Here is a 22291-nt window from a genome sequence, read left to right as displayed (position 1 = left end):
TGCCAGCTAGCAGAGAGTCCTTCTGCATTCTTATCTATCTCTAGCTTCCTTATCACCTTCTGTGTGCTTCTTGACCAGAGTTCAGGCTTTGGACAGCTGTATTCCCAGGAGCCAACCCAAAACCAAGCTCAGGCAGGTGCTTTTAATGGTTTATGGACAAAAATAAATACCATCAAACCTCAGATGCCCTGTTTTTTTTTCCTTTGACCAGCTCCATGGCATTGAGAAGATGAGGCAGCCCCCAAGCCTCTCATCTCAGTCTTTCTTTCTGGGAAATTTCTACTTGGAAAGCTGTTCCTCAGGTCCTTGGGTAACTTGGCTGTGACAACTACTATAACCTCTGATCTTTACTCCCTGGACCTTCATGCCCTCCAGAAAGATCTATAGGGGCTTCTAAGGTGGGTACTCCCCTCTGGGGGCTGAGGTGCCCCCTGTCATCCCTTTACAGTGAAAGAGGGACAGCTCAGAGGGACAAGTTTCAGGCCTTGAGCTCACTTTCTGTGGCTGGACCCTGTGGCTGTCACCACTAATGGACTTCCCAGGTTGCTTGCAGATTGGGTGTCACCTTCTTGGTGCCTGCCTCACCTCTTCTTCCCTTCAGAGTTGTTATTATTAGAGTCTACTTCCCCCAAACTTGAATCTTATCGTTTCTCAAAACCAGAACTTATTAATCTCCCTGATTCCAAAGGAACAGTTTCTTCTGTTATGCTGATCTTGGAGGAAGTACAGCTCCAGGGTGGGAGGATGCCTTCCCCCACTCTGGGCTGTTTTGTATTGCTCATATTTTGTGTAGCTTCCTTTTTCTTGACATTTTCTGTTAACCATGGAAGCGCCTGACCCCTGGTGGACATATTGGGTATTGCACACCAGAAGCTCAGCATCCCAGTTGAAGTGATGTTTCTAGTTTGGATCTCAAAGTCATAATGAGCCTTTCGTTATAAGGACAATGCTGGAGGTTGCTGAATTCTCTCACCCAGTCTTGGCCTAGGGAGCATTTAAAGCTGAGCTAAAAGTCATTATGAATGGCAGCGTAGAGAATGAGCCCAACAGCATTAAATGCAACCACAGTTTGGGAAATGCAATGGGGGTTTGGTCTGGCCTTTCCATTCACCACTCCCTCACCCTAGCTCATCAGTGAATTCTGGGAGTGACAGAGACCTTTACATCAGCTACATTGTACTCTTGGGCCTTATTCTCTGTGGTGTCCTCAATTAAACCCCCATCCCCCATCCCACCAGCCCAGCCCAGCCCCAGTCTCACCCTGAGGGAGATGAGTCGTAGCCGGTAATCCTCTGTGTGAATAACTTTCTGCACAGTGATCTCCACGCCGTCGTGCACCACCTGCTCCTCTGGCCAATACTCAGTGCATTTCTGCAGGGGCCCAGATCAGGTTTGGATATATCCCACCCCCAACCCTGCTTCCCTCTTATTCTCTCGCTATGATTCTTCAGAGCTGAGGAATATACAAGTTTGCTGTTAACACTGGGTGTAAACCTCAGCTTCATCATCTAAAAGCTAATTGTCTTCTCTGAGCCTCAAGTTTTCCCATCTGAAAATGGAAATAATACCCATTTTGAAAGACTTCTATGGGGATTCAATTGAATGGGTTACTATTCCATATAGACATAGTTCTGGCAGCCTTGTACTTACGATCATGTGCACTGGAGTGGGAGAGACCAGGTCTAGGCGTTGCCTCTGAGTGTGTGGCACTGAGCAAATGATTTAACCTTACTGAGCCTCACATCTCCTCATCTGGCCAGTGGAGCGAACACTACCAGTCTCACAAGATTGTCATAAGGATCAATATGAAAACAAGATGCTTGGTGTAGGGCACAAAAAAAGCAGACACTGGCAAAGTGGGGTCCCTACCTCGTTCATCTCCTCGATGTTGGTGATCATGACAATGATGGGTGTGTGCTCCTGCCACACCATGCGCCAGAAGTCAGCGATCGTGCTGACAATGGGTCCCTGTGTGGCGATGTATACCTTCTCCTCCCCACCGTAGCCCTGTGGCCAGCCAAGTCCAAGGTCAGTGTCAGAGGCAGTGCTCTCAGGGTCCTGTCCCCATCCCAGGCTTTTCTGGGGTTTTCAGGAGCCAGACTGGAGGATGGGGTCCCATCAGCTCAGGCCTCTCTTTCAGTGGGAGGCCATTGGGATGGGGCTACATACCCGGATGTAGTTGGCGTTGATGTAGGAACTCAGAGGATCATCAGGGTCGGGCGAGGTGAGACACACTCTGCTATGAGGATCTGTGGGGGACAGGGGAGGCTATCCCATCTCTAGCTCACTTAACCCCCTCATGGGTGCTGCTAGGGCCCACCATTCCTGGTCTACTCCAAAGCACCACATTTCTTCTGCGATCCTACAGTTCTTTCTTCACCTGCACACTAGCAAAATGATGACCCATCCTCGGTCCATTCAGGCAGGTGATGATCCAGGATGAAGAGGAGGACAGAGAAAGAGGCCCTGGGTCTCACCTCAATGCCTGCCCTCTGCCCCTGAAGCTGCCCTGTACTCACTCGCACCTTGTATTCTGGAGTGAAGAGAGCTAGTTAAGGAAGGAATGGCCTGGGTACAGCACCTGGGCAGCAGGAAGCAGCTGGAGTATGAGAACACACTGTCACCGACTTCTCTGTGAGATTATAAAGCACATGGCCTTTCTAAGCCTCAGTTTTCTTATCTGTAACATGGGGGTAAGTATACCTCCTTCCTAGAGCTATTGGGAAAATAAATGAAAAAACAGGTGGAAGTGCTGAATAAACTGTGAAATTCTTTGTAAATATAAGGGCTGTTAAGATTTGGGGGTAGAAAGCTGAGGAGAATACTGGGAGAAAAAGGTCAAGTTTCCCATGTCTGAAATGAGACTGGAGGGTCTTTGTAGAGTTGTGAGCACAAAGGGTCTCCTCCCACAATCTTTTTACTTGTCAAATTCCATGGTAACAGATTCCCTTAACATCTTGTTCTTCTTCCTGGAGTAGAATTTGTTTTGTTCCAGCCAGAGCCTCCCTGTATTGACTAGTCTTGAGAGGCTGGGATTGGGATGTTCTGTGGGGTGTGTAGGGAAGCTGGCTGGGGGCCTGGAGCATTGGGTCCCGGTTGTGCTTTGTCACCAGCCTCCTGTCTTGTCCCCTCTCTGAATCTCAGTTTCTCTACTGCAATAGGGAGGGCTGGAAAGGCACTGCCAGTGTGCACATGATGGGGCTCTCAAAGGCAGTGTGGGGGTGTCATTAAGAGACATGACTGAGCCAGAGAGCCTGGTCCAAATCCTGGCTCTATGACTTCCCAGCTTGTCAACATGGACCATTTACTTAACCTCTCCTGCCTTATCTACAACTGGGGACGTCCTCCTTCTACAGTGAACTCATTTATCTTGTAAAGGTTAAAGGATCTAACATTAATAAATGGAGCCTTTAGATCAGTAAGTAATTGGGCCACAGTAGACACCACGAACTAGCTGCTCTTGGGACCATTTTTACCTTAACTGAGTGGATAGAAAGAAGAAAACCTGGAGCAGAAGGAGGGGATATGCTTAAGTCTCCCCCCTCCAGCCCTCTGCTTGTCCCAGTCCACTCTCTGGATCTTGGTCAGTGTCTCGGGGGTGGGTAGACTTCATGGAGAGGGGCACAGAAGGGTGGCAGGAATGGAGAGGAGTGAGGGTGACCAGCAGAGGAGAGGAGCAGGAAGCTCTGCCTGGGCCATCTCCCTTCTTCCTAGCTGCCCTTGCCCAGATTAGGTGCCAGAAAGACAGAAGTGGGCACCGTCCCCTCTGGTCAGATACCCAGGTCTTTGGTATTAAAGAACCATTGTGGCAATGATGGCCCTTATGGAGCACTGACTCTGTGCCTGGGGCTGTGCATGTGAGAAGGGACTCCTAAAGCAATAAGCCACGGTCCCTCCCCCAAAGAAGGCATAGCGCCGGGAGGCAGACAAGTAAGTAGTGGCGTGTGAGCACTGGGGCTGTGGTAACAGCGGGGCCTTGGGTGGGTGGGTGGGTTTCCTGGCTGGAGTTGAAGGAACAGCAGAAAGAACAGGGAATCCTGTCCTGTCAGATGCAAGTGCACACAGGGCCAAGGCTGGGACTGGTGAGAGATGTGGCTGGAGAGGAACCAGCGGCCAGAGTCTCATAAACTATGCTTCGATAGGGTGACAATGACACTGTTTAAGGAGGAGAAGGACATGGTTAGATTTGTTTTGTATTCTGATGGCAAGAGTAGAAGACAGACAGGAGAGGAGAATGTGGAGTCAGGAGACCAGTCAGGAAATTACTATGATGATCCAAGAAAGAAATATCAAAGGTCACAGGGCTGCCTGGCATGGCAGGGCTCTGTGGAGCATTTATATCAATGCAGTCTATGTAAATGGCACCCCTTAGGATGGGGCAACATGGAAGCTCCAACTCCAAAAAGTCACTTTGTGGTGAGGATGGAGAGGGGAGTGAGATTTGAGAGATATTCATTCTCATTCATTCGTTCATTCATTCTAATGGGTGCAGAATATCTGCTGTGTGTCAGGCACTATTTTGGTGCTTGGGACACCATGGTGATAAGAACAGAAATTGTGTCCCTGTATCTTGCTCTTGGTGCTGCCGGGGTTAGTGATTCCTCTGACTGTCCATAGACCTCTCTCTTCTACTAGCCTGGGAGCTCCAAGTGCACAGAATCTGTGTCTCATTCATGTCTGAATTCTTAGACCCCAGGCAGGGGCTCAGAAAACACAGATGAGAGAAGAAACCTCAGGGTGTTCTGCATCTAAGAGGGGGGCCTCTGCTAAGCTTGACTTGCCCTCTGTCCCCCAACCCAGTCTCTGAGGGTGAAGGATCTGTTCTTGCTGGACACAGATAAGATTCTCTGCTGGGCTGGCTTGGAAGCCTGGAGGCTTGGGCAGGGTTGGAACCAGGGTGGCTGGAACCTGTCAGCAATCCAGTGAGGAACACATGGAGCACAGTCTGACTCCAGTGGCCATTCTGAGTAGCCGGCAAAGCCCTCCTCTCCACTCTGGGGTGCCCCCACCCCTCCTTCCAGGTAGAGTTGGGAAGGGGAGGGAGAGACGAGGGAAGAGGTGGCAGCCCTGAGTAATGCATCCTGGCCATAAATGGTGCTTTGTTTAACCGGAACTACCTAGAGACTATGTAACTATAGCAACCACAAGTCGATATTTTAAAAGTTAAAAATAAGTTATGACATCTTACATGTTGTTGGAGATGCTGACAGCGAAACCGCTTTTTTAAAGCTTCATTACTCTACAAATTGAGTGGAGTAGGTTTTGGGGGCTCCACTTTCAACAAGTTACCCCCAGGTTAGCCCAGGTGCCTGGGGCCAGACACCTGGCCCCAATCCCTGTAGTAGACAGCCAGGGATTTGATGAAAGTTATCTGAAAATGGTGCCACGGGGAGGAAACTGGAATGCACCCCCAAAGGAGAACCCCCTTCTCAGAACTTCCAGGGGACTGCTCCAGGCAGATTCGCTTGGATGCACTGTGTGATGGGACCTCACGACTTGACAGGGGCAGCTCATTCCCCTGTGGGATGGCTCTACCTGATGGAGAACTGACAGTCTGATCAAATGGAACATGAGGTAGACGAAGAGTCCAATTCTGGGGTCACAAAACTCAGCTCTGTACTTCCCAGCTATGTGACTGTGGATGAGCCACTTAGCCTCTCTGAGCCTTAATGTCCTCTCCTTAAAACCTGCCCATTCTGAAGAGAGAAGAGGATGGGAAAACACTTTTCAGTCACTATATACTATCTAGGAGCCACCCTATGTCTCTGGGTTTCTACAGAGCCCAGCACAACACTTGGCCAGGCCAGGCAAGGGCCAGGCCAAGGGCTGTGTGAGAAAATCAACTGACCTTGGCCTCCTGCTAGGGAGGCTTTCCCTTCACTGGTCACCCCAGCCCTCCCTCTGGTGCCCTCCAGGGATGAGTGTCCTGCCACCCTGGAGGCCCAGTTCTGGGCTTAAGTCTTCCCAGGTGAGGGTGAGCCTGTCCCCGTACCCCTAGGGCAGTGACTACTCACTGGGAAGGATGGTTTTGTAGCGGTTCTTCCGCACCAGCCCAGGGATGTCGTACTCTTTTGGATCCACAAAGTTCATGGGGATTTCCTGCAGGAGAAGGACATGGGGGTGTGAGCAGCTGTGGGCTGGCTCTTGAAGATGTTCTAACCAGGTGCTGCTTGCCCTCGAGTTTTGTCGGGCTACCTTAAGTGCACTACTCATTCATTCAAGAAACATTTACTGTTAAATGAGTTAGTACACGTAGGGCATTTAGGATAGTGACTGGCACACGCCAAGAGCATGACACATGTTATAACTATTGTTTATTGAGGGCCACCCTGGCACATGGCAGACGCTCGGCAAGTGATGAATAAATGAAGAACAAGACAGAAGTGACAAGGCCAATCGCCACATTCTTCCATGTTCTCTGTGCAACAGCGAAACCAGGTAGCTTCACTGAATTATGTGCCCACACTAGGCGTCCCTACCTTGGTGGTGCTGCTTTCCTGCCACACCTGCCCCACCCTCATCTCCGCATGCATCTATCTGAAAGGCCAAGGCCTCTGAGAAGCCTCCTGAGTCTGCAGCAAAAGGGGTCTTCTGCTGAGCCCCCAGGACTTTGTGTGCCCCTCCACATGTCCTGTGTCCAGAGCTCCACGTCTGCCCTCTGCTCCTGGCATGCAAAGTCTCCCTGTATCTGGCCCCTCTTGACCTCCAGTTGTGCCGGTGTCTTTGTGGCTATGATCATGCCATTCACAGTCCTGCCTCCAGGCTGAGCTTGTGGCATTCCACTCGCCGGGAGCACTGGTCTCACTCTCCATCTCTCCAAAACATTCCAATACCTAAAGGTTCACCCCAGCTCCACCTCCCTAAGATGTCCTCTGGGACGTTTCTCCAGTGCCTCTTGCCCCTTCGCTCCCTTCTGATCTGTCCACACGGTTTACCACCTGAACGCAGTGTCCCATTGTTTGTTGTTTCTGGACACATTATATGGGCTGTTGTAAAATGCAGATCATGATGCCTTCCAGGGTTGTGAGAATCCAAAGGAAACAAAAACACACATGTGCAAAACTACCCATGGAGAGGGTGCTCAGGCCATGTTCCTCGCTCTCTGGCAAAAATCTACAATACTCAGGCTGGGGATATGGCTCAGTTGGTAGAGTGTTTGCCTTGCATGCACAAGGCCCTGGGTTCAATCTCTAGCAACCGCCCCCCCCAACCCCCCCCCAAACCAAAACCAAAACCAAAAACAAAACCCAACAAACAAACAACAACAACAAAAACCTATAATACTCTATTTAACAGAAAAGGACATGGCGGATGGAAGCTATTTCTTCAAGGGGAGAAGGTGGTGGTGGGAGCCTGGAGTGGGAGCTGAGGCTGGCTGTGAAGAACGCCTTTCCAGAGGCATCAGGTGGGGAAAGATGTGAGGAGGAAATAGGGAGGGGGACGCAGGCACAGGGCAGCTGGCCCAACTGTAAGTGCACAGTCCCTGCAGGGGTGGGATGGGGCTGGAGCACAGGCTGGGAAAGGAGGTGAGGATAGATCAAGCAGGCGGACCCATTTCTTCTGCAGAGTGTCAAGTTCTGGAGAACCTGGAGCAGTGGGTTTGAGGGTGCTGGTGGGTGAGTCATCTGATTGATGAAGTTGATTGAGGAAGTGGGCTTCTGAGCCTCAGCCCCTTTCTTCTTCCTCCTCTTGGAGGCCTCCTGCCAAGAAAGAATGATGGAGGCACCCCATGGGGCAAGGTCCACCATGGGCCAGCACTACCTCAGTGGTGGGAAGTTTGTGTGATTCTGGGGCTTGGTATCAGGAAGCTTACTCTTGGTGTACCTTGTGCAGCCTCATTTCAAACCTACCCTTTCTGCCGTAAAGGTGTCACTGTGACCTGCCATGTTTTAGGTCTTTACTGGCTGTGTGCTCAGGCAGGTGAACAGGGCTGTCAATGATTGGACCCCTCAAAGTCCAACAGCCAGAGGCTGCAGGAGGAGATTAGGATCTAAGCTAGAGCCTTAGGGGTGGCAAGGAGGGGAGGGGACTGGAGAGATGTCAAGACAATGTACAATGCTTAGGGATGTCAGGCAGGAGGAGGGGGGGAAGACAGGAGGATAGGAAGTTCAGCTTTGTGTGGCTTTCAGAGCAGAGTCCCGGCAAAGACCCAGGAACATCACAGCATGCCAATCACCCAGCTGGCTACTTTGCACATAGTAATTAATCTCCATAATCCTATCATCTCATCCCATTTTCCAGATGAGGACACAGAGGCTCAGAGAAAAATCAGTTTGCCCAAGGTGGCAGGAGAGCTGAGAATGAGGTGGTGCTCATTACTCCAGATGCCAAGTCTAGGTACTACCCACAACCTGGCTGGCTGGATGAGTGATATGAGTGGAGAGTCCGCCTACAGAGGGTGGCAGGCACAAGGGGACTCACAAAGAATTCGGCCTGTAGCAGGAAAGGGTCCAGGGCCTTTTCATGGAGCTCCTCTGCTCGGAGGACGCGGGAGGCACTGAGCAGGTACTCGTGGGCTGACTCCTCACGTGGGGACACGAGATAGCCGAAGCCTTCCTCATTGCAGCCCGGGGTGCACATGTCCAAGGTCAGGGAGACATTGGAGCCCCTCCTGGCAGGATGGAGAAGGAGGAAATGAATCTTGGGAAGGGACAGGCTTTAGCTGGGATCCTTGGGCCTCAGAGGGGAGGGTGGGGAGGGGTTATGGGGGACAGGGAGGGATATGGGAAAAGGAGTGGGAGTGTGGCAAGACCCTGTCACAGGAGCGTGAGACTCAGTCCTGAGGTGAAATCCTGAACCCCTCTCTCCTGCCTCCTGCAGCAGAGCAACTGGGTGGGTGTTTGGGGCCTCAGATTCCATCCAAAGCAACCCAACACGGCCCTCCTCTGGGCTCACCTCTGTCCCAGATGGAGGCAGTTTCACCCTATGGCTCCTAAGCAGCCCCCAGAGTAGTCCCTGCCTAGGTCAGAGGAGCAGGGCTCGAGCCTAAGATGGCTCCAAACCTCTGCAACACAGCTCTGGGCCCAATCCTGACCGAGGCTGCCGGTGGGTCAAGAACACATCCTCCAGGAGAGGTCAGGACCCTCAGGAAAGGAGGGAGTCCCAGGGGCAGCTTAGTGGCAGCAAGGACAAACTTCATGTGTCCAGTAAACCACAAAACAGAAAGGACTCCCTCTACATAGAGATGGAAAGTGAGTCCTTATGAGGGGACCAGAGACGCCGAGGCTCTCATTGTGGCAGAGATGAAACAAAAAGCTGGGTTTCCTGCCTCTTCAGCCAGTGCTCTTTCTCTGACATCGTGGGGGTAACTCAGTGGTGAGACCTGGCTTGTGCCCTTAGGGTCTGAGAAGAGGATTTCACACCTCCAAAGTGCTCTGCAGAATACTGAGACACTTTAGAAAAGGGTTCTGTGGCCAGGTGACTTTGGGAAATGCCACATACTGTCTCCTTGCTGATTTACAATGAACACAGGCACACTAAAGGCCCTGACGAGTCCTGCAGTAAGGAAAGCTACCGGAACTTCCTTGAGCAAAGGAGAGTATACACATGTGCACACCGGCAGATGCCTAGGTGTGCTTGTGTAATAGCACTATTTTTTTTTTTTTTAACACCTGAAGATCATGTATCTGCACTGGCTGGGCTATGAGAGCAGCTCTCTCCTGGGCTGTCAGAGTCGACATCTACCTTTTGGGATGGGAGCTGAAAGCATGAGGGCCCGTCAAGCCCACCCCTCCTCCACCCCTCCCACCTCTCCTGCAGACCCATGGACTTGACGGTCAGTGAGGCTGGGTCAGCCTCAGGCTTGATGTCCATCACGCAGTCAAACACAGGAGTCTCGGGCACTGGATCCAGGTCCAGGAAGTCATCCTCGACTTTCTCCTCCATCCACTCTGAGTAGGTAAAGGAGGGCTGGCGGCTCACAGATTGGCGCCTGTCCTCTGGGGGCACCGGGGTGGGCGGCTCTGGGGGAGCCTTTAGGAGGTGCCACACCTGGTTGAGAATATAGGGCTTAATGGACCTAGAACCATGCCAGCTGTGATGTCCTGGGGTGACCACAGGATTGGGCCCTCTGTCCCTCCATGTATCTAGAGCAGCCATGCTCTCCTGGGAGCTGTCTATGAGGAACTCTGATCTCCTAGGAGGGAGGTTCCTCCATCTACTCTCCCTCCCTGTCCTCTGGGGTTCTGGGAGCTTCCCTGCCTCAGCCCCTTTCCCCAGCCCAGATGGCTGCAAGCCAATTTCTAGGAAGAAGGCATCTCTTGCCCCAAGCCAGGCATCCTGGCCAAGGGAGACAGATACATGTCCTTGTCCTACCCAGCACCCAGGATGTCTAGTCTGCAGATCAGATGGGAGCTGGTGAGAAGCAGGACCTCAGGGCCAGAGGAGGAAAGCACTGAGGTTGGGGCAGGGGGCACCTTACCAGGGTGGTGATGAGGACCAGGCCCACAGACAGGGAGACCAGCAGCAGACTGGGGACTCCCAAGGTCCCTGCGCCCAGCCAAGCCTGGGGAACATTAAACCAACAGGTCAGGGTGGTGGTGGGGGCAGAGTTCTTGTCTATTCCAAGGGTGACAAAGCTGAGGCTCTAAAAAGCATCTCTGGGGTCTGAGGTGGGGAGCAGGCAGAACTTCAGGGGCTTGGAAATCTCTCCTGAACTCAGAGAAGCCCCATTCAGGAGCTGGGGAGGGTGGACGGGAGGCCCCTAACACATCTCCCCACCCCAAGGTTCCCCAGAGCTTACTCACCGCGGGTCCCAGCTGTTTCAGGATTGTGAGCGAGGAGAGGATGAGATCTGTGGCATTCTGCAACCAGATGTGGCCGTAGCCGCTGAACCAGAGCACCCCACAGGCAAGCTGGGGCAGTCGGGGGATCAGGCTGAGTTCAGAGCCCGGGCTCCTTGCCCCCACATTCTCAGCCTCACCCTCAATCTGGATCCCCAAGGAGGTTCCTGAACCTTTCAGGTCCAGGTGAGGTAGCTGAGGGAAGGGCCCAAGTGCTGTGTACCCAGAGGAGAGATTTCAGGACTCTCCTTGGAGAAAAGCAGACTAAAAGCAGTCAAAACCAAGGGACGACCCCACAGGTACATACATAAAAAGGGAAGCCTCCCAGAAAGGCCTCCACAGACAGAAAGGAAGTCCTCAGGATCAGGGGGTCAAGGGTCTGGGGGGGGGTGCCCTGCAGTCCTGATCCTTGAGTGAGGGAAGACAGGTTGTGAGGGGCTTATCTCCTGAAGCTGCAGCAGAATTCCTGCCCTCCCCTCACATGATCTTCAGGACTTGAAGTTACCCAGGGCCCCTCTTCTTGGTCTCCCCAGGTAGCTATCTTGGGGAGGAAGTGGAAGGCTCTCCCTCAACCCACCCGCTCTCCAGGTCCTCATGAGGCCTGTGACATCCTTACCAGGAACTGTGAGGCAGCGAACAGGCACAGGCTGCTCCTGACAGTGAGGGAGTGGCTCCCGGTGCCTTGAGGTGGTGGTTTCTGAGCTGGCTCTGAGGGTGGTGGGGGCGGTGGCATCTCTCTCTGCACATTGGGGAGCCCTTTGGCCTCATCCAGTGCCTCCATCACTACCGGCTGGGGGAGACCTGTGCAAGGTGGGACACGCAGGCCAGTTACACCAGGCCCTGCCCGTGCACAGGGTTCTGCTGACCCACGGTGGACAGTTCCTTCTGGAGTTGCTGTGGCTTCCTCCCAATCCGGGATCAGTCAGCGTGGCTCCTCTTCCAGCAGTCACCCTCGATTAGCAAAGCAATATTCACCTACCTTCGTCAGAAAGAGCTAAGTGTGGGTGGACAAATTATTTCTCTTTTATTTCTCCAGTAACAGAGTTAAAATGGCAGGAGGTTTTTCAGAGTTAATATCGTTGTATTTACGCAGCTTCATTCTTTTCCATTTCTTAAGGAAACAAAAAAAACAACCACCTCAAACTCTATTAAAAAAGAAAGAAAGAAAGAGAAAGAAAGAAAAAAAAAAGACACAGCATAACCAGGCCGTGACCCTGAACAACCCACCTACGCCTGCTCTCTGGAGTTTTGTTTTTCGTGGTCTGTGTCCTGACTGGGGCTGAAAGCTGGACTGTTAAGATCACAGCCACATGCCTCCCCCACCTTGGGACCCCCACGCTGAGAGGGGGTGGGCAATCTGGGGGATGTGGAAGAAAATCTTGGTGTAGTAAGATCGATACCACATGTTGGGGTCGAGCTCAGGGTCTGTCCGTGGTTGGCGTGGCCTCAGGAGAGTCACTTCCTTTTCGAATCTCAGTTTCCCCACCTGAAAAGTGGGGGATGGGCTCAAACCCCTGTTTTTCTAATTGTGCTTTTCGGAGCTCCAGGGTTTCTTGGGTGCAGCAGGGGCTGTTACCAAGTGCCTGGAGTTCCTATGCCTGTGTCTCAGCATGGAAGCTATTCCTGTTCCCATTCCATATGCTGGGCTTCTGGTACGATGATTTCAACAGTTCTACTAATGCATCTGACCACCACTGGCTACTCCAGTGCTATCCATCCTAGTGAGTCCACATGTTAGTCCCCACCCAAACTCATGTCTCAGTTTATCACCCAGAAGGGCAAGAGCAACAAAACGGATGTGTTTATTAGCTGGGATGGAGCTGCCCACACATCACTGTGCAGATGGGACAATGGACTTCTTTTCTGGTTGGGGGACAACAGAACCAGAGGAGACCAACACAGCTGTTTGTGCATATGCCTGCTCACTCATGCCACAAACACTTCCGGAGCCTCTCACAGCCCAGATCAACAGTGGAATACACAGCCCTGATCCTAGATTATACCCGTGTGAACATAATAGGTTCCCCCTTTCCAGCTGGTTCCTCTTCTTTTTAAAAAGTTTGTTTTAACTAGTTATACATGACAGTCGGATGCACTTTGACACATCATATATAATGCAGTATAATATCTCATTCTTCTGGTTGTACGTGATGTAGAATCACACTGGTCATACAATTATATATGTACATAGGGTAATAATGTCTGATTCATTCTACTATCCTTCCTACCCCATACTTCCTCCCTTCACTCCCCTCTACCTAATCTAAAGTAACTCCATTCTTCCCTAACCTTGCCCCCATTGTGAATTAGCATCTGCATATAAAACATTCAGCTTTTGTTTTTTTGGGATTGGCTTATTTCACTTAGCATGATATTCTCCAGCTGTCGAAGGGCAACTAGGTTGGTTCCATAGTTTGGCTATTGTGAATTGAGATGCTATAAACATTGATGTGGCTGCATCACTGTAGTATGCTGATTAAAAGTCCTTTGGGTATAAACTGAGGAGTGAGATAGCTGGGTCAAGTGGTGGTTCCATTCCAAGTTCTCTAAGGAAATGTCCATACCAATTTTCATAATGATTGCTCTAATTTGCATTCCCTCCAGCAATGTATTAATGTACCTTTTCCTCCACATCATTGCCAAAATTCATTGTTGTTTGTATTCTTGATAATTGCCATTCTGATTGATTGTATTTCTTCTTCTGTGAAGTATCTGTTCAGTTCCTTAGCCCATTTATTGACTGGATTATTTATTGTTTTTGGTGTTAAGTTTTTTGAGTTCTTTATATTTCCTGGAGATTAATGCTCTATCTGAGGTGTGTGTGGTAAAGATGTTCTCCTATTCTTTATGCTCTCCCTTTCACATTATTTATTGTTTCTTTTATGGAGAAGTTTTTTAGTTTAAAATCTGTCCAATTTATTGATCCTTGATCTTCTTCTTGCACTTTAGGAATCTCATTAAGGAAGTCAGATCCTACGCTCACATGGTGACGATTTGGGCCTACTTTTTCTTCTGTTAGGTGCAGGATCTCTGGTCTAGTGCCTAAGTCTTTGGTCCACTTTGAGTTGAGTTTCATATAGGGTGAGAGATAGGGGTTTAATTTCATTTTGTTACATGGATTTCCAATTTTCCCAGTACCATTTATTGAATAGCCTATCTTTTTCTCCAGTGAATGTTTTTGGAAACTTTTTCTAGTGTGAGATAACTGTATTTATGCGGGTTTGTCTCTGTGTCTTCTATTTTGTACTATTGGTCTATGTGTCTGTATTGGTGCCAATATGACGCTGATTTTGTTACTATGGCTCTTTAGTATAGTTTAAGGTCTGGTATTGTGATACCTCCTCCTTTATTCTTATTGCTAAAGATTGCTTTGGCTATTCTGGGTTTTTTATTTTTCCAAATGAATTTTATGATTGCTTTTTCTAGTTCTATGAAGAATGTTATTGGGATTTTAATTAGAATTGCATTACATCTGTATAATGCTTTTGGTAGTATAGCCATTTTGACAATATTAATCCTGCTTATGGGAGATCTTTCCATCTTCTAAGGTCTTCTTCAATTTCTTTCTTTAGTGTTTTGTAATTTTCATTGTAGAAGCCTTTTACCTCTTTTGTTAGATTGAGTCCCAGGGGTTTTATTTTTTTTAAAGCTATTGCAAATGGGGTAGTTTTTCTAATTTCTCTTTCAGTAGATTATCACTGATGTATAGAAACACGTTTATGGGTGTTGATTTTATAACCTGCTTCTTTGCTGAACTCATTTAGGAGTTTTGAAAGTTTTCTGGTGGAATATTTTGGCTCTTTGAAATATAGAATCATGTCATCAGAAAATAGTGATAGTTTAAGTTCTTCTTTTCCTATTTGTATCCTTTAATTTCTTTCTCCTGTTTAATTCCTCTGGCTAGAGTTTCAAGGACAATGTTGAGTAGTAGCAGTAAAAGAGGGCATCTTTGTCTTGTTCCAGTTTTTAGAAGGAATTCTTTCAATTTTTCTCCTTTTATAATGATGTTGGCCTTGGGTTTGGCATATATAGCTTTTATGAAGTTGAGGTATGTCCCTACTATCCCTAATTTTTTCAGTATTTTGTACATGAGGAGGTGCTTTATTTTGTCAAATGCTTTTTCTGAATCTACTGAGAAGATCATATATTCTTATTTTAAGTCTATTGATGTGATGAATTACACTTATTGATTTCTATATGTTGAACCAACCTTGCATTCCTGGGATGAACCATACTTGATCGTGGTGCACTATCTTTTAAATATGGCTTTGTATGCAGTTTGCCAGAATTTTGAGAATTTTTGCATCTATGTTCATCAGGGATATTTTTCTTAAGTTTTCTTTCTTTGATGTGTCATTGTCTGGTTTTGGTATCAGGGTGAGATTAGCCTCATAGAATGAGTTTGGAAGGAATCCCTCCTTTTCTATTTCATGGAATACTTTGAGAAGTATTGGTGTTAATTATTCTTTGAAGGTCTTATAGAACTTGGCTGAGAATCCATCTGGTCCTGGGCTTTTCTTTATTGGAAGGCTTTTGATGGTGTTTTATATTTCATTACTTGTAATTGAGCTGTTTAAATTGTGTGTATCTTCCTGATTCAGCTGGGTAGGTCATCTCTAGAAATCTGTAGATGTCTTCAAGGTTTTCTATTTTATTGGAGTATAAATTTTCAAAATAGTTTCTAATTATCTTCTTATTTCAGTCATGTCCATTGTGATATTTCCTTTTTAAATCACATTTTTTCAGTAATTTTGATTTTCTCTCTTTTTCTCTTTGTTAGCATGGCTAGGGGTTTATTTTATTTATTTTTCCAAATAACTAATTTTGTATTGTCAAGTTTTTCAGTTTCATTGATTTTAACTGTGATTTTAATTATTTCCTGTCTTCTATTGTTTATGGTGTTGATTTATACTTCTTTTTCTAGGGCTTTGAGTTGTAATGTTAGGTCATTTATTTGTTGACTTTTTATTCTTTCAATGAATGAGCTCAATGCAATGAACTTTCCTCTTAGCCCTGCCTTTAAGATGTCCCAAAGATTTTGATATGTTGTACACTATTCTTATTTACCTCTAAGTATTTTTAAATTTCATCTCTGATTTCTTCATTTTCCACTCATCATTCAATAGTGTATTATTTAGTCTCCAGGTGTTAGAGAGTAGCTTTTATTTTTTATTCTATCATTGATTTCTAATTTTATTTCATTATGATCTGATAGGATGCAGTGTATTATCTCTATTTTTTTTGTATTTGCTAAGAGTTGCTTTATGGCATAAGATGTGGTCTATTTTAGAGAAGGATCCATGTGCTGCTGAGAAGAAAGTATATTTGCTCATTGATGGATCAAATATTCTATATATGTTAAGTATAAATTATTGATTATATTATTTAGATCTAGAGTTTCTTTGTTTAGCTTTTGTTTGGAAGATCCATCCAGTAGTGAAAGAGGTGTGTTAAAGTCACTCAGTATTATTGTGCTGTGATCTTTTTAATTCTTGAAGTTGGGAAGGGTTTGTTTGATGTACATAGATGCTTCATTATTTGGGGCATAAATATTTATGATTGTTATGTCTTACTGATGTATAATTCCCCTAAAGAAGTATGAAATATCCTTCTTTGTCCCTTCTGATTAACTTGGGCTTAAAGTCTACTCTATCTGATATGAGGATAAAACTCCTGCTTGTTTACATGATCCACCCAATCTATATGTTTTTTCCCATTCTTTCACCCTCAGTCTATGGATGTCTTTGTTTATGAGGTGAGTCTCTTGGAGACAGCATATTGTTGGGTCTTATTTTTTAAACTATTTATTTTGCCAATCTATGTCTTTTGATTGATTAGTTTAGGCCATTAACATTCAAGGTTATTACTGAGATATTATTTGTGCCCCAGTTGTTTTATTTTTGTTTTTTTAATTTGACTTAATTTATCCTTTGATTTGACTATTTTGACTATTCCTTTGGCATTGCTCCTCTCTTTGCTGGTTTTCACTTTTTTCCCCCTCACTTCTTCCTCATGCTTTCTGATCGTGAGTTCTTTTAACTTCTGTTTATCATGGAGGGCTTTTATTTCATCTTCAAATCCGAAACAATTTTGCTGGATATAAAATTCTTGGTTGGCATCCGTTTTCTTTCAGAGCTTGAAATATATTATTCCAGGACTTTCTAGCTTTGAGGTTCTGGGTTGAGAAATCAATTGAGATCAGAATTGGTTTCCCTCTATATGTAATTAATTTTTTTCTTATGGCCTTTAAGATTTTATCTTTATTCTCTGTGTTAGTCATTCTCATTATAATGTGTTCTTGGTGTGGGTCTGCTGTAATTTTGTACATTTGGGGTTCTACAGGCCTCTTGTATTTGATTTCTCATTTTATTCTTAAGATTTGGGAAATTTTCTGATGTTACTATTAAAGATATAGTGCATTTATTTGGTTTTTATCTCTGCTCCTTCATCACCCTGATAACTCTTAAAATTTGGTCTTTTCATGTTATCCCATAATTCTTTTCATATTATCCCATGTTCATGGTTTCTTACCATCTTCTCTGCTTGGTCAACTCTGTTTTCAAGATTATATATATATTTTTCATTGCCTGAAGTTCTGTCTTCCATGTGGTCTAGTCTGTTGGTAATGCTTTCTATTGAATTTATAATTTGGTTTATTGATTCCTTCATTTCAAGGATTTCTGCTTATTTTTCTTTTTATCACAATCTTTAACTCTTTATTAAAGTGATCTTTCACTTCCTGTGTTTTTTCTTTGATTTCACTCCTTGTACTATCCTTTACTTTGCAGATTAGTTTAACCATGTACATTCTAAACTCCTTCTCTGACATTTCTTCTACTGTGTTGTCAGTGGATTCTGTCTTTGGAGCATCTTGGTTTGTTTGGGGTGCTTTATTCCCCTGTTTTTTTTTTTCATTTTATTCATGTGTTTTCCCATCTAGCAGTATGGATCTAAGGCAGCACAAATTCTACCCTGCAGACCTACAGTGTCCCTGAAGTTTCTAGCACCTTGCCTTCAAGGGGGGAGACCAACATTAATAGCATCCAATGTAAACAACACACAGCCCCAAACCCACTAGATCCTATCAAGACTTCCACAGTTTTCTCTCAACAAACAGAAATGACAAGTTCAATTACTGTCCACACTATATACAGCAAATTTGCTAAAAGATTTCACAATCCCAAATGTTGGAGAAAGAGAGAACAGAAGTGGTTCAGGGCTTGATGTTCATGAGGAAGGAGGACAGAAGCCAGAAGCAAAAACTTACAGTAAGAGTGGAAGAGGAATTGACAGAGAATGACTGTTATTGAAGAAATGATAGAGAATCCTTGAAAGCAGACAAGTGAGAGGAAAAATATATACAATAAAAAATTAAAAATATAAGCCTACACAACAAAACTGCAAAATACCAATCATACACCAGTCAACAAAATCATGCATGAAAATTACCTGGTCCCCAAAATAGTAGAAATGCTAGAGAAGAGATTTAAAAAATATTTAAAAACAAAACAAGCCAAAACAACAACAACAACCATCACCAAACCCTAAAACCAAAACCAAAACCAAAAACCTCAATGGAAAACTGAACAATTGTTTGCTTCAGAGTTCTCTCAGTCCTGACTGATTCTTCATGGGATCACCAGGCCCAGATCAGCCCATACAGACCCAGCCGCTATCCCATAGATCTGGATTTCAGATACTCCAGGCTTGGCCATGTTGCATTCCCAAGGTCTCAATGCTGTTCCAATTTGCAGAGAGATCACCAAGGGATGTGCTCTGAAAAGAAGAGCCACCCTGAAAAGAAGCTGCAAGATGGTAGTCACCAGCACTCCCAACAGGAAGACTCTAGGTGCAGCCAACCCTGCAGGCACTCTGACCCAGGACCTCCAGGTCCCCAAACTGTGTCCCCAAACAGAGGCGGCTGTTCCCCAAGATGGCAAAGCGGCTGGCACTCTGACCCCCTGACCTCCAGGCGCTGGCTGGAGTCCCAAGATGGAGGTGGCCGCGTGAAACCAAACCTGCGGGCACCCGGCTGTGGACCTCTGGGCAGCGGAGCGGGTCAGTGGCGGCGATCTTCGCCAGCAGCACTGGTTGGTGGTAATGGCACCCGGAAAAAAGACCTCCCGGTGACAGTAGGAGTGGTGTAGGAAGCAGTGTAGGCAGCAGCCTTGCCCTGAGAGAAGACCTCTGGGCTATGACGGTGACATCACACAGAGAAAAGACCAAGTCTGGGACAGCAGTGTGGGGAGCAGAGGCGTTGGGGTGGCAGTGTAGGCTGCAGCTGCGTGCCGTGCTGGGAGAAAAGACCTTCCTGCCATGGCGGCAGAGACGTATGTCCTTGAGTGCAGCAGTGGTCTGTTGGCAGTGCTCCTGCCTGGTTCCTCTTCTGCTGTGCACCAGCTGTGGCCTTGTAGTTCCTCAGGTAAGTCTGTCCCTAGTGCTTTGTACATGCTATTCCTTTACCTGGAATATCCCTCCAACACTCTGCTTCACTCCCTTGCCTATTCTATACAAGGTAACTCCTATTCATCTGATGGATCTCAATCAAATGCCACCTGGAGTAGGTCCTGCCCTATCATGTACTAGCACCCCATGCCATTCCTTCAGAAGCACAATAGCCCTGAAGGTGTGGAGCTCTGTTCTGAGTGCTTTACATGCATTGAGGTATTTACTCTTCACAGTTACCCCTATGAGGAGGGCAGTGCCATTACCCCTATTCTACTGGAGAGGAAGAGGAGGGGGACACAGCAGCTAAGAAGTTCCATGCTTCTTAGATTGAGATGCATGTACCCCGGAGGGCAAAGCCACAGGATAAGTGTCACTCATCTTCCTGAAGCGTAAATTTGATCTGAAGCTTTGGGTGAGGGGGAAATACATTTTAATATCAAAATGAGTGTAGATACACCATAGTATAGGATATAGAACACCCAAGGTCACCTAGGTGGTAAGTAGCAGAGGTGGATTCAGTTTGAGGCAGTCAGATGGGCTCTGGGGTACATTATATTTGCCATGGTTTGAGAAATGATTTGTGGAGTATCATCTCCTCTACTTTCCTGGAAGTCCTGTGAGGGCGGGGGTGGTATTGGTTTTGCTCATCATGATTATCTACGGCATCTAGCACAAATCTTGGCATGAAAGTCTCCAGTAAATATTTATTAAATGAGGGTATGGTGATGGACAAGTGAGATCTTTAAAAAAAAAAGTACATTTTTAGTTGTAGGGGAATAGAATACCTTTTTAAAAAAAATTTTTAATATTTATTTTTCAGTTTTTGGTGGACACAACATCTTTATTTTATTTTATGCGCCCCGCGCATGCCAGGTGAGCGCGTTTACCACTTGAGCCACATCCCAGCCCAATACCTTTATTTTATTTATTTCTATGTGGTGCTGAGGATTGAACCCAGGGCCCCATACATACTGGGCAAGCGCTCTACTTCTGAGCCATGACCCTAGCCACAGAAGTGATATTCTTTCACTCAGTTTTCTTACCCTATAAAGGGGGATAATAATACACATTTTGAAAAGCTGTCACGAAGAGTTTAAGAGACACAGATAAAACACCCACCATGGTGCCTGACATTTATGGTTTGCAGGTACCCAATCAATGGCAGATAATTAAAGATAACACAGAATGTGTGCCTTCAAAAGACTCCTAGTCTACTGGGTTAAACAAACCAGTAATATATGTTTACCATACAATGCATTAAGTGATACATCTTAAGGGCTGGAGTCTAAGAGATGGGGGAGGGCATCTACCCATGGAGGCTATATGGTTACTGACAACCTGTGCAGTCAGCTCACAGCAAGATGAGAGGGGGAAAAGCTGCTGCTAGAAGACAGATCATGTGGGAAGCCAAAAGTTTCCACCACTGATGAGCAGGGGGGTGGATTTCTCAAGGGCAAGGTCCTCACCCACACATTTGTCAGGGTCTTGGCCCCAGGTCACCTGGGTTCTATGCCGCAGCTCTGCAATGCACATGTTGTGGACCCTGGGCAATCCCTTCTTTTCCCTAGGTCTCAGTTTCCTTATCTGTAAAGAGAGGGGTGTGAAGTACAATGTGGTTCTTCTTATATGTTTCTACCATCTCAGAGGAGAGGAAATGTGGGCCTTTGAGGAATAACAACAAGCACACACAATCTTGGACTTTGCTGCTTTGTTTTAAAATCCACGGGTGCTTTATATCCTATAGTATGGTGTATCTGCACTCATTTTGATATTAAAAATTTTTTCCCCTTACCCAAATCTTCAGATCAAATTTATGCTTCAGGAAGATGAGTGACATTTACCCTGTGGCTTTGCCCTCAGGGATACATGCACCCCAGTCTGAGAAGCATGGAACTTGCCTGCAATAAAACATCATGCAGCCATTATAAATGACTGTGTTGATGAATATTTAATAACATAGAAATTTTGAAAGTATGAAGTTAGAAAGGCAAGTTATAAAACTATATGATCTCACTGAATTTGAAAATTAAGAAAGTATAAATGTGTCTATTAAAAGATGGAGGATACCTGATGTAAGATGAGAGATCTGGGGCTAGGGATGTGGCTCAATGATGGGAGTGTTGCCTAGCATTCTCAAAGTCCTAGGTTCAATTCCCAGGACTGGGGAAAAGAGAGGGGGAAGGAAGATCAAGTCTGTAGAGCATGGAGAACAGTGAACAGTGAATGCATGCACATAGTAAGTGCTTAATAAATGTTGCTCAAGGTAAACTGGAAGAATATAAGGCAGGAGTTAATAGTATTTTTGTGGAGGAGATGAGATTAGAGGTGATTTAATTTGTATATCCTAATTTCCTCCCATAAATATATATAAACACACACATACTTGTAGTGAGAGAAAATATTTTTTAAAAAGAGAAGAAAGTTCCTAGTTTCGATATCACAATATCTAGTTAGAATTTCCCAGATTTCAGGTCCTGACTCCCACCTGTCATATCTAAATGCATGAAATGGAACATTAGAGATCCACAGAGTGTGCACAGCTGTATGACCCACCCAGCAGAGCAGTCACTCAGAAAGCAAGCCCCTCTGAGAATGTGATTATCACTTTTGCATATGAAAGATGGCAGGTTAACTGCCTTGCACATATGGGGGTGTGAGAGAAAATGTAGGCTGATGGGGCCCTGTATGCAGATCTGAGACAAGGGGAAGCTTTTTAATTCTTGTTTTTATTTTTTAATTTTTAATTTTTTTTTAAAGAGAGAGTGAGACAGGAGAGAGAGAGAATTTTTTTTTTAATATTTATTTTTTAGTTCTCGGCGGACACAACATCTTTGTTGGTATGTGGTGCTGAGGATCGAACCCGGGCCGCACGCATGCCAGGCGAGCGCGCTACCGCTTGAGCCACATCCCCAGCCCCTAATTCTTGTTTTTAAATCACTGGGGACCAGGCAGTCCTGAGGGCCTGAAAAATCTAAGTGATGAGTATTGACTGGGTACCTGATAGAGGCACATTTTTTCAGAGCAGTTTATTTAAAAGTATACAGGAAGATACATTTTCAAAC

General features: G+C 46.2%; 1 protein-coding gene across 9 annotated transcripts in view; it reads right to left on the bottom strand.

The window, feature by feature from the left end:
* Positions 1-22291, bottom strand: part of Ptpn5 (protein tyrosine phosphatase non-receptor type 5) — a 61243-nt gene that overhangs the window by 3105 nt on the left and 35847 nt on the right. For 7 of the 9 annotated variants that reach the window (XM_040284619.2, XM_040284623.2, XM_040284625.2 and 4 more), the window contains 10 exons: positions 11398-11582; positions 10746-10853; positions 10421-10504; positions 9749-9990; positions 8422-8611; positions 7587-7700; positions 6015-6099; positions 2170-2249; positions 1870-2007; positions 1261-1371 (listed from right to left, as the gene is read on the bottom strand). In XM_040284619.2, the coding sequence (XP_040140553.2) occupies positions 1261-1371; positions 1870-2007; positions 2170-2249; positions 6015-6099; positions 7587-7700; positions 8422-8611; positions 9749-9990; positions 10421-10504; positions 10746-10853; positions 11398-11582 (1337 nt within the window). The remainder of the gene's footprint in view (positions 1-1260; positions 1372-1869; positions 2008-2169; positions 2250-6014; positions 6100-7586; positions 7701-8421; positions 8612-9748; positions 9991-10420; positions 10505-10745; positions 10854-11397; positions 11583-22291) is intronic. The other 2 variants (XM_078046363.1, XM_040284626.2) reach the window with 2 other exon arrangements.

The sequence above is a fragment of the Ictidomys tridecemlineatus genome, chromosome 4 (assembly GCF_052094955.1).
Source record: "Ictidomys tridecemlineatus isolate mIctTri1 chromosome 4, mIctTri1.hap1, whole genome shotgun sequence".
Classification (NCBI taxonomy): Eukaryota; Metazoa; Chordata; class Mammalia; order Rodentia; family Sciuridae; genus Ictidomys; species Ictidomys tridecemlineatus.
The sequence above is the reverse complement of the archived record's forward strand: the minus strand, read 5'-3'. Positions and strand labels throughout refer to the sequence as shown.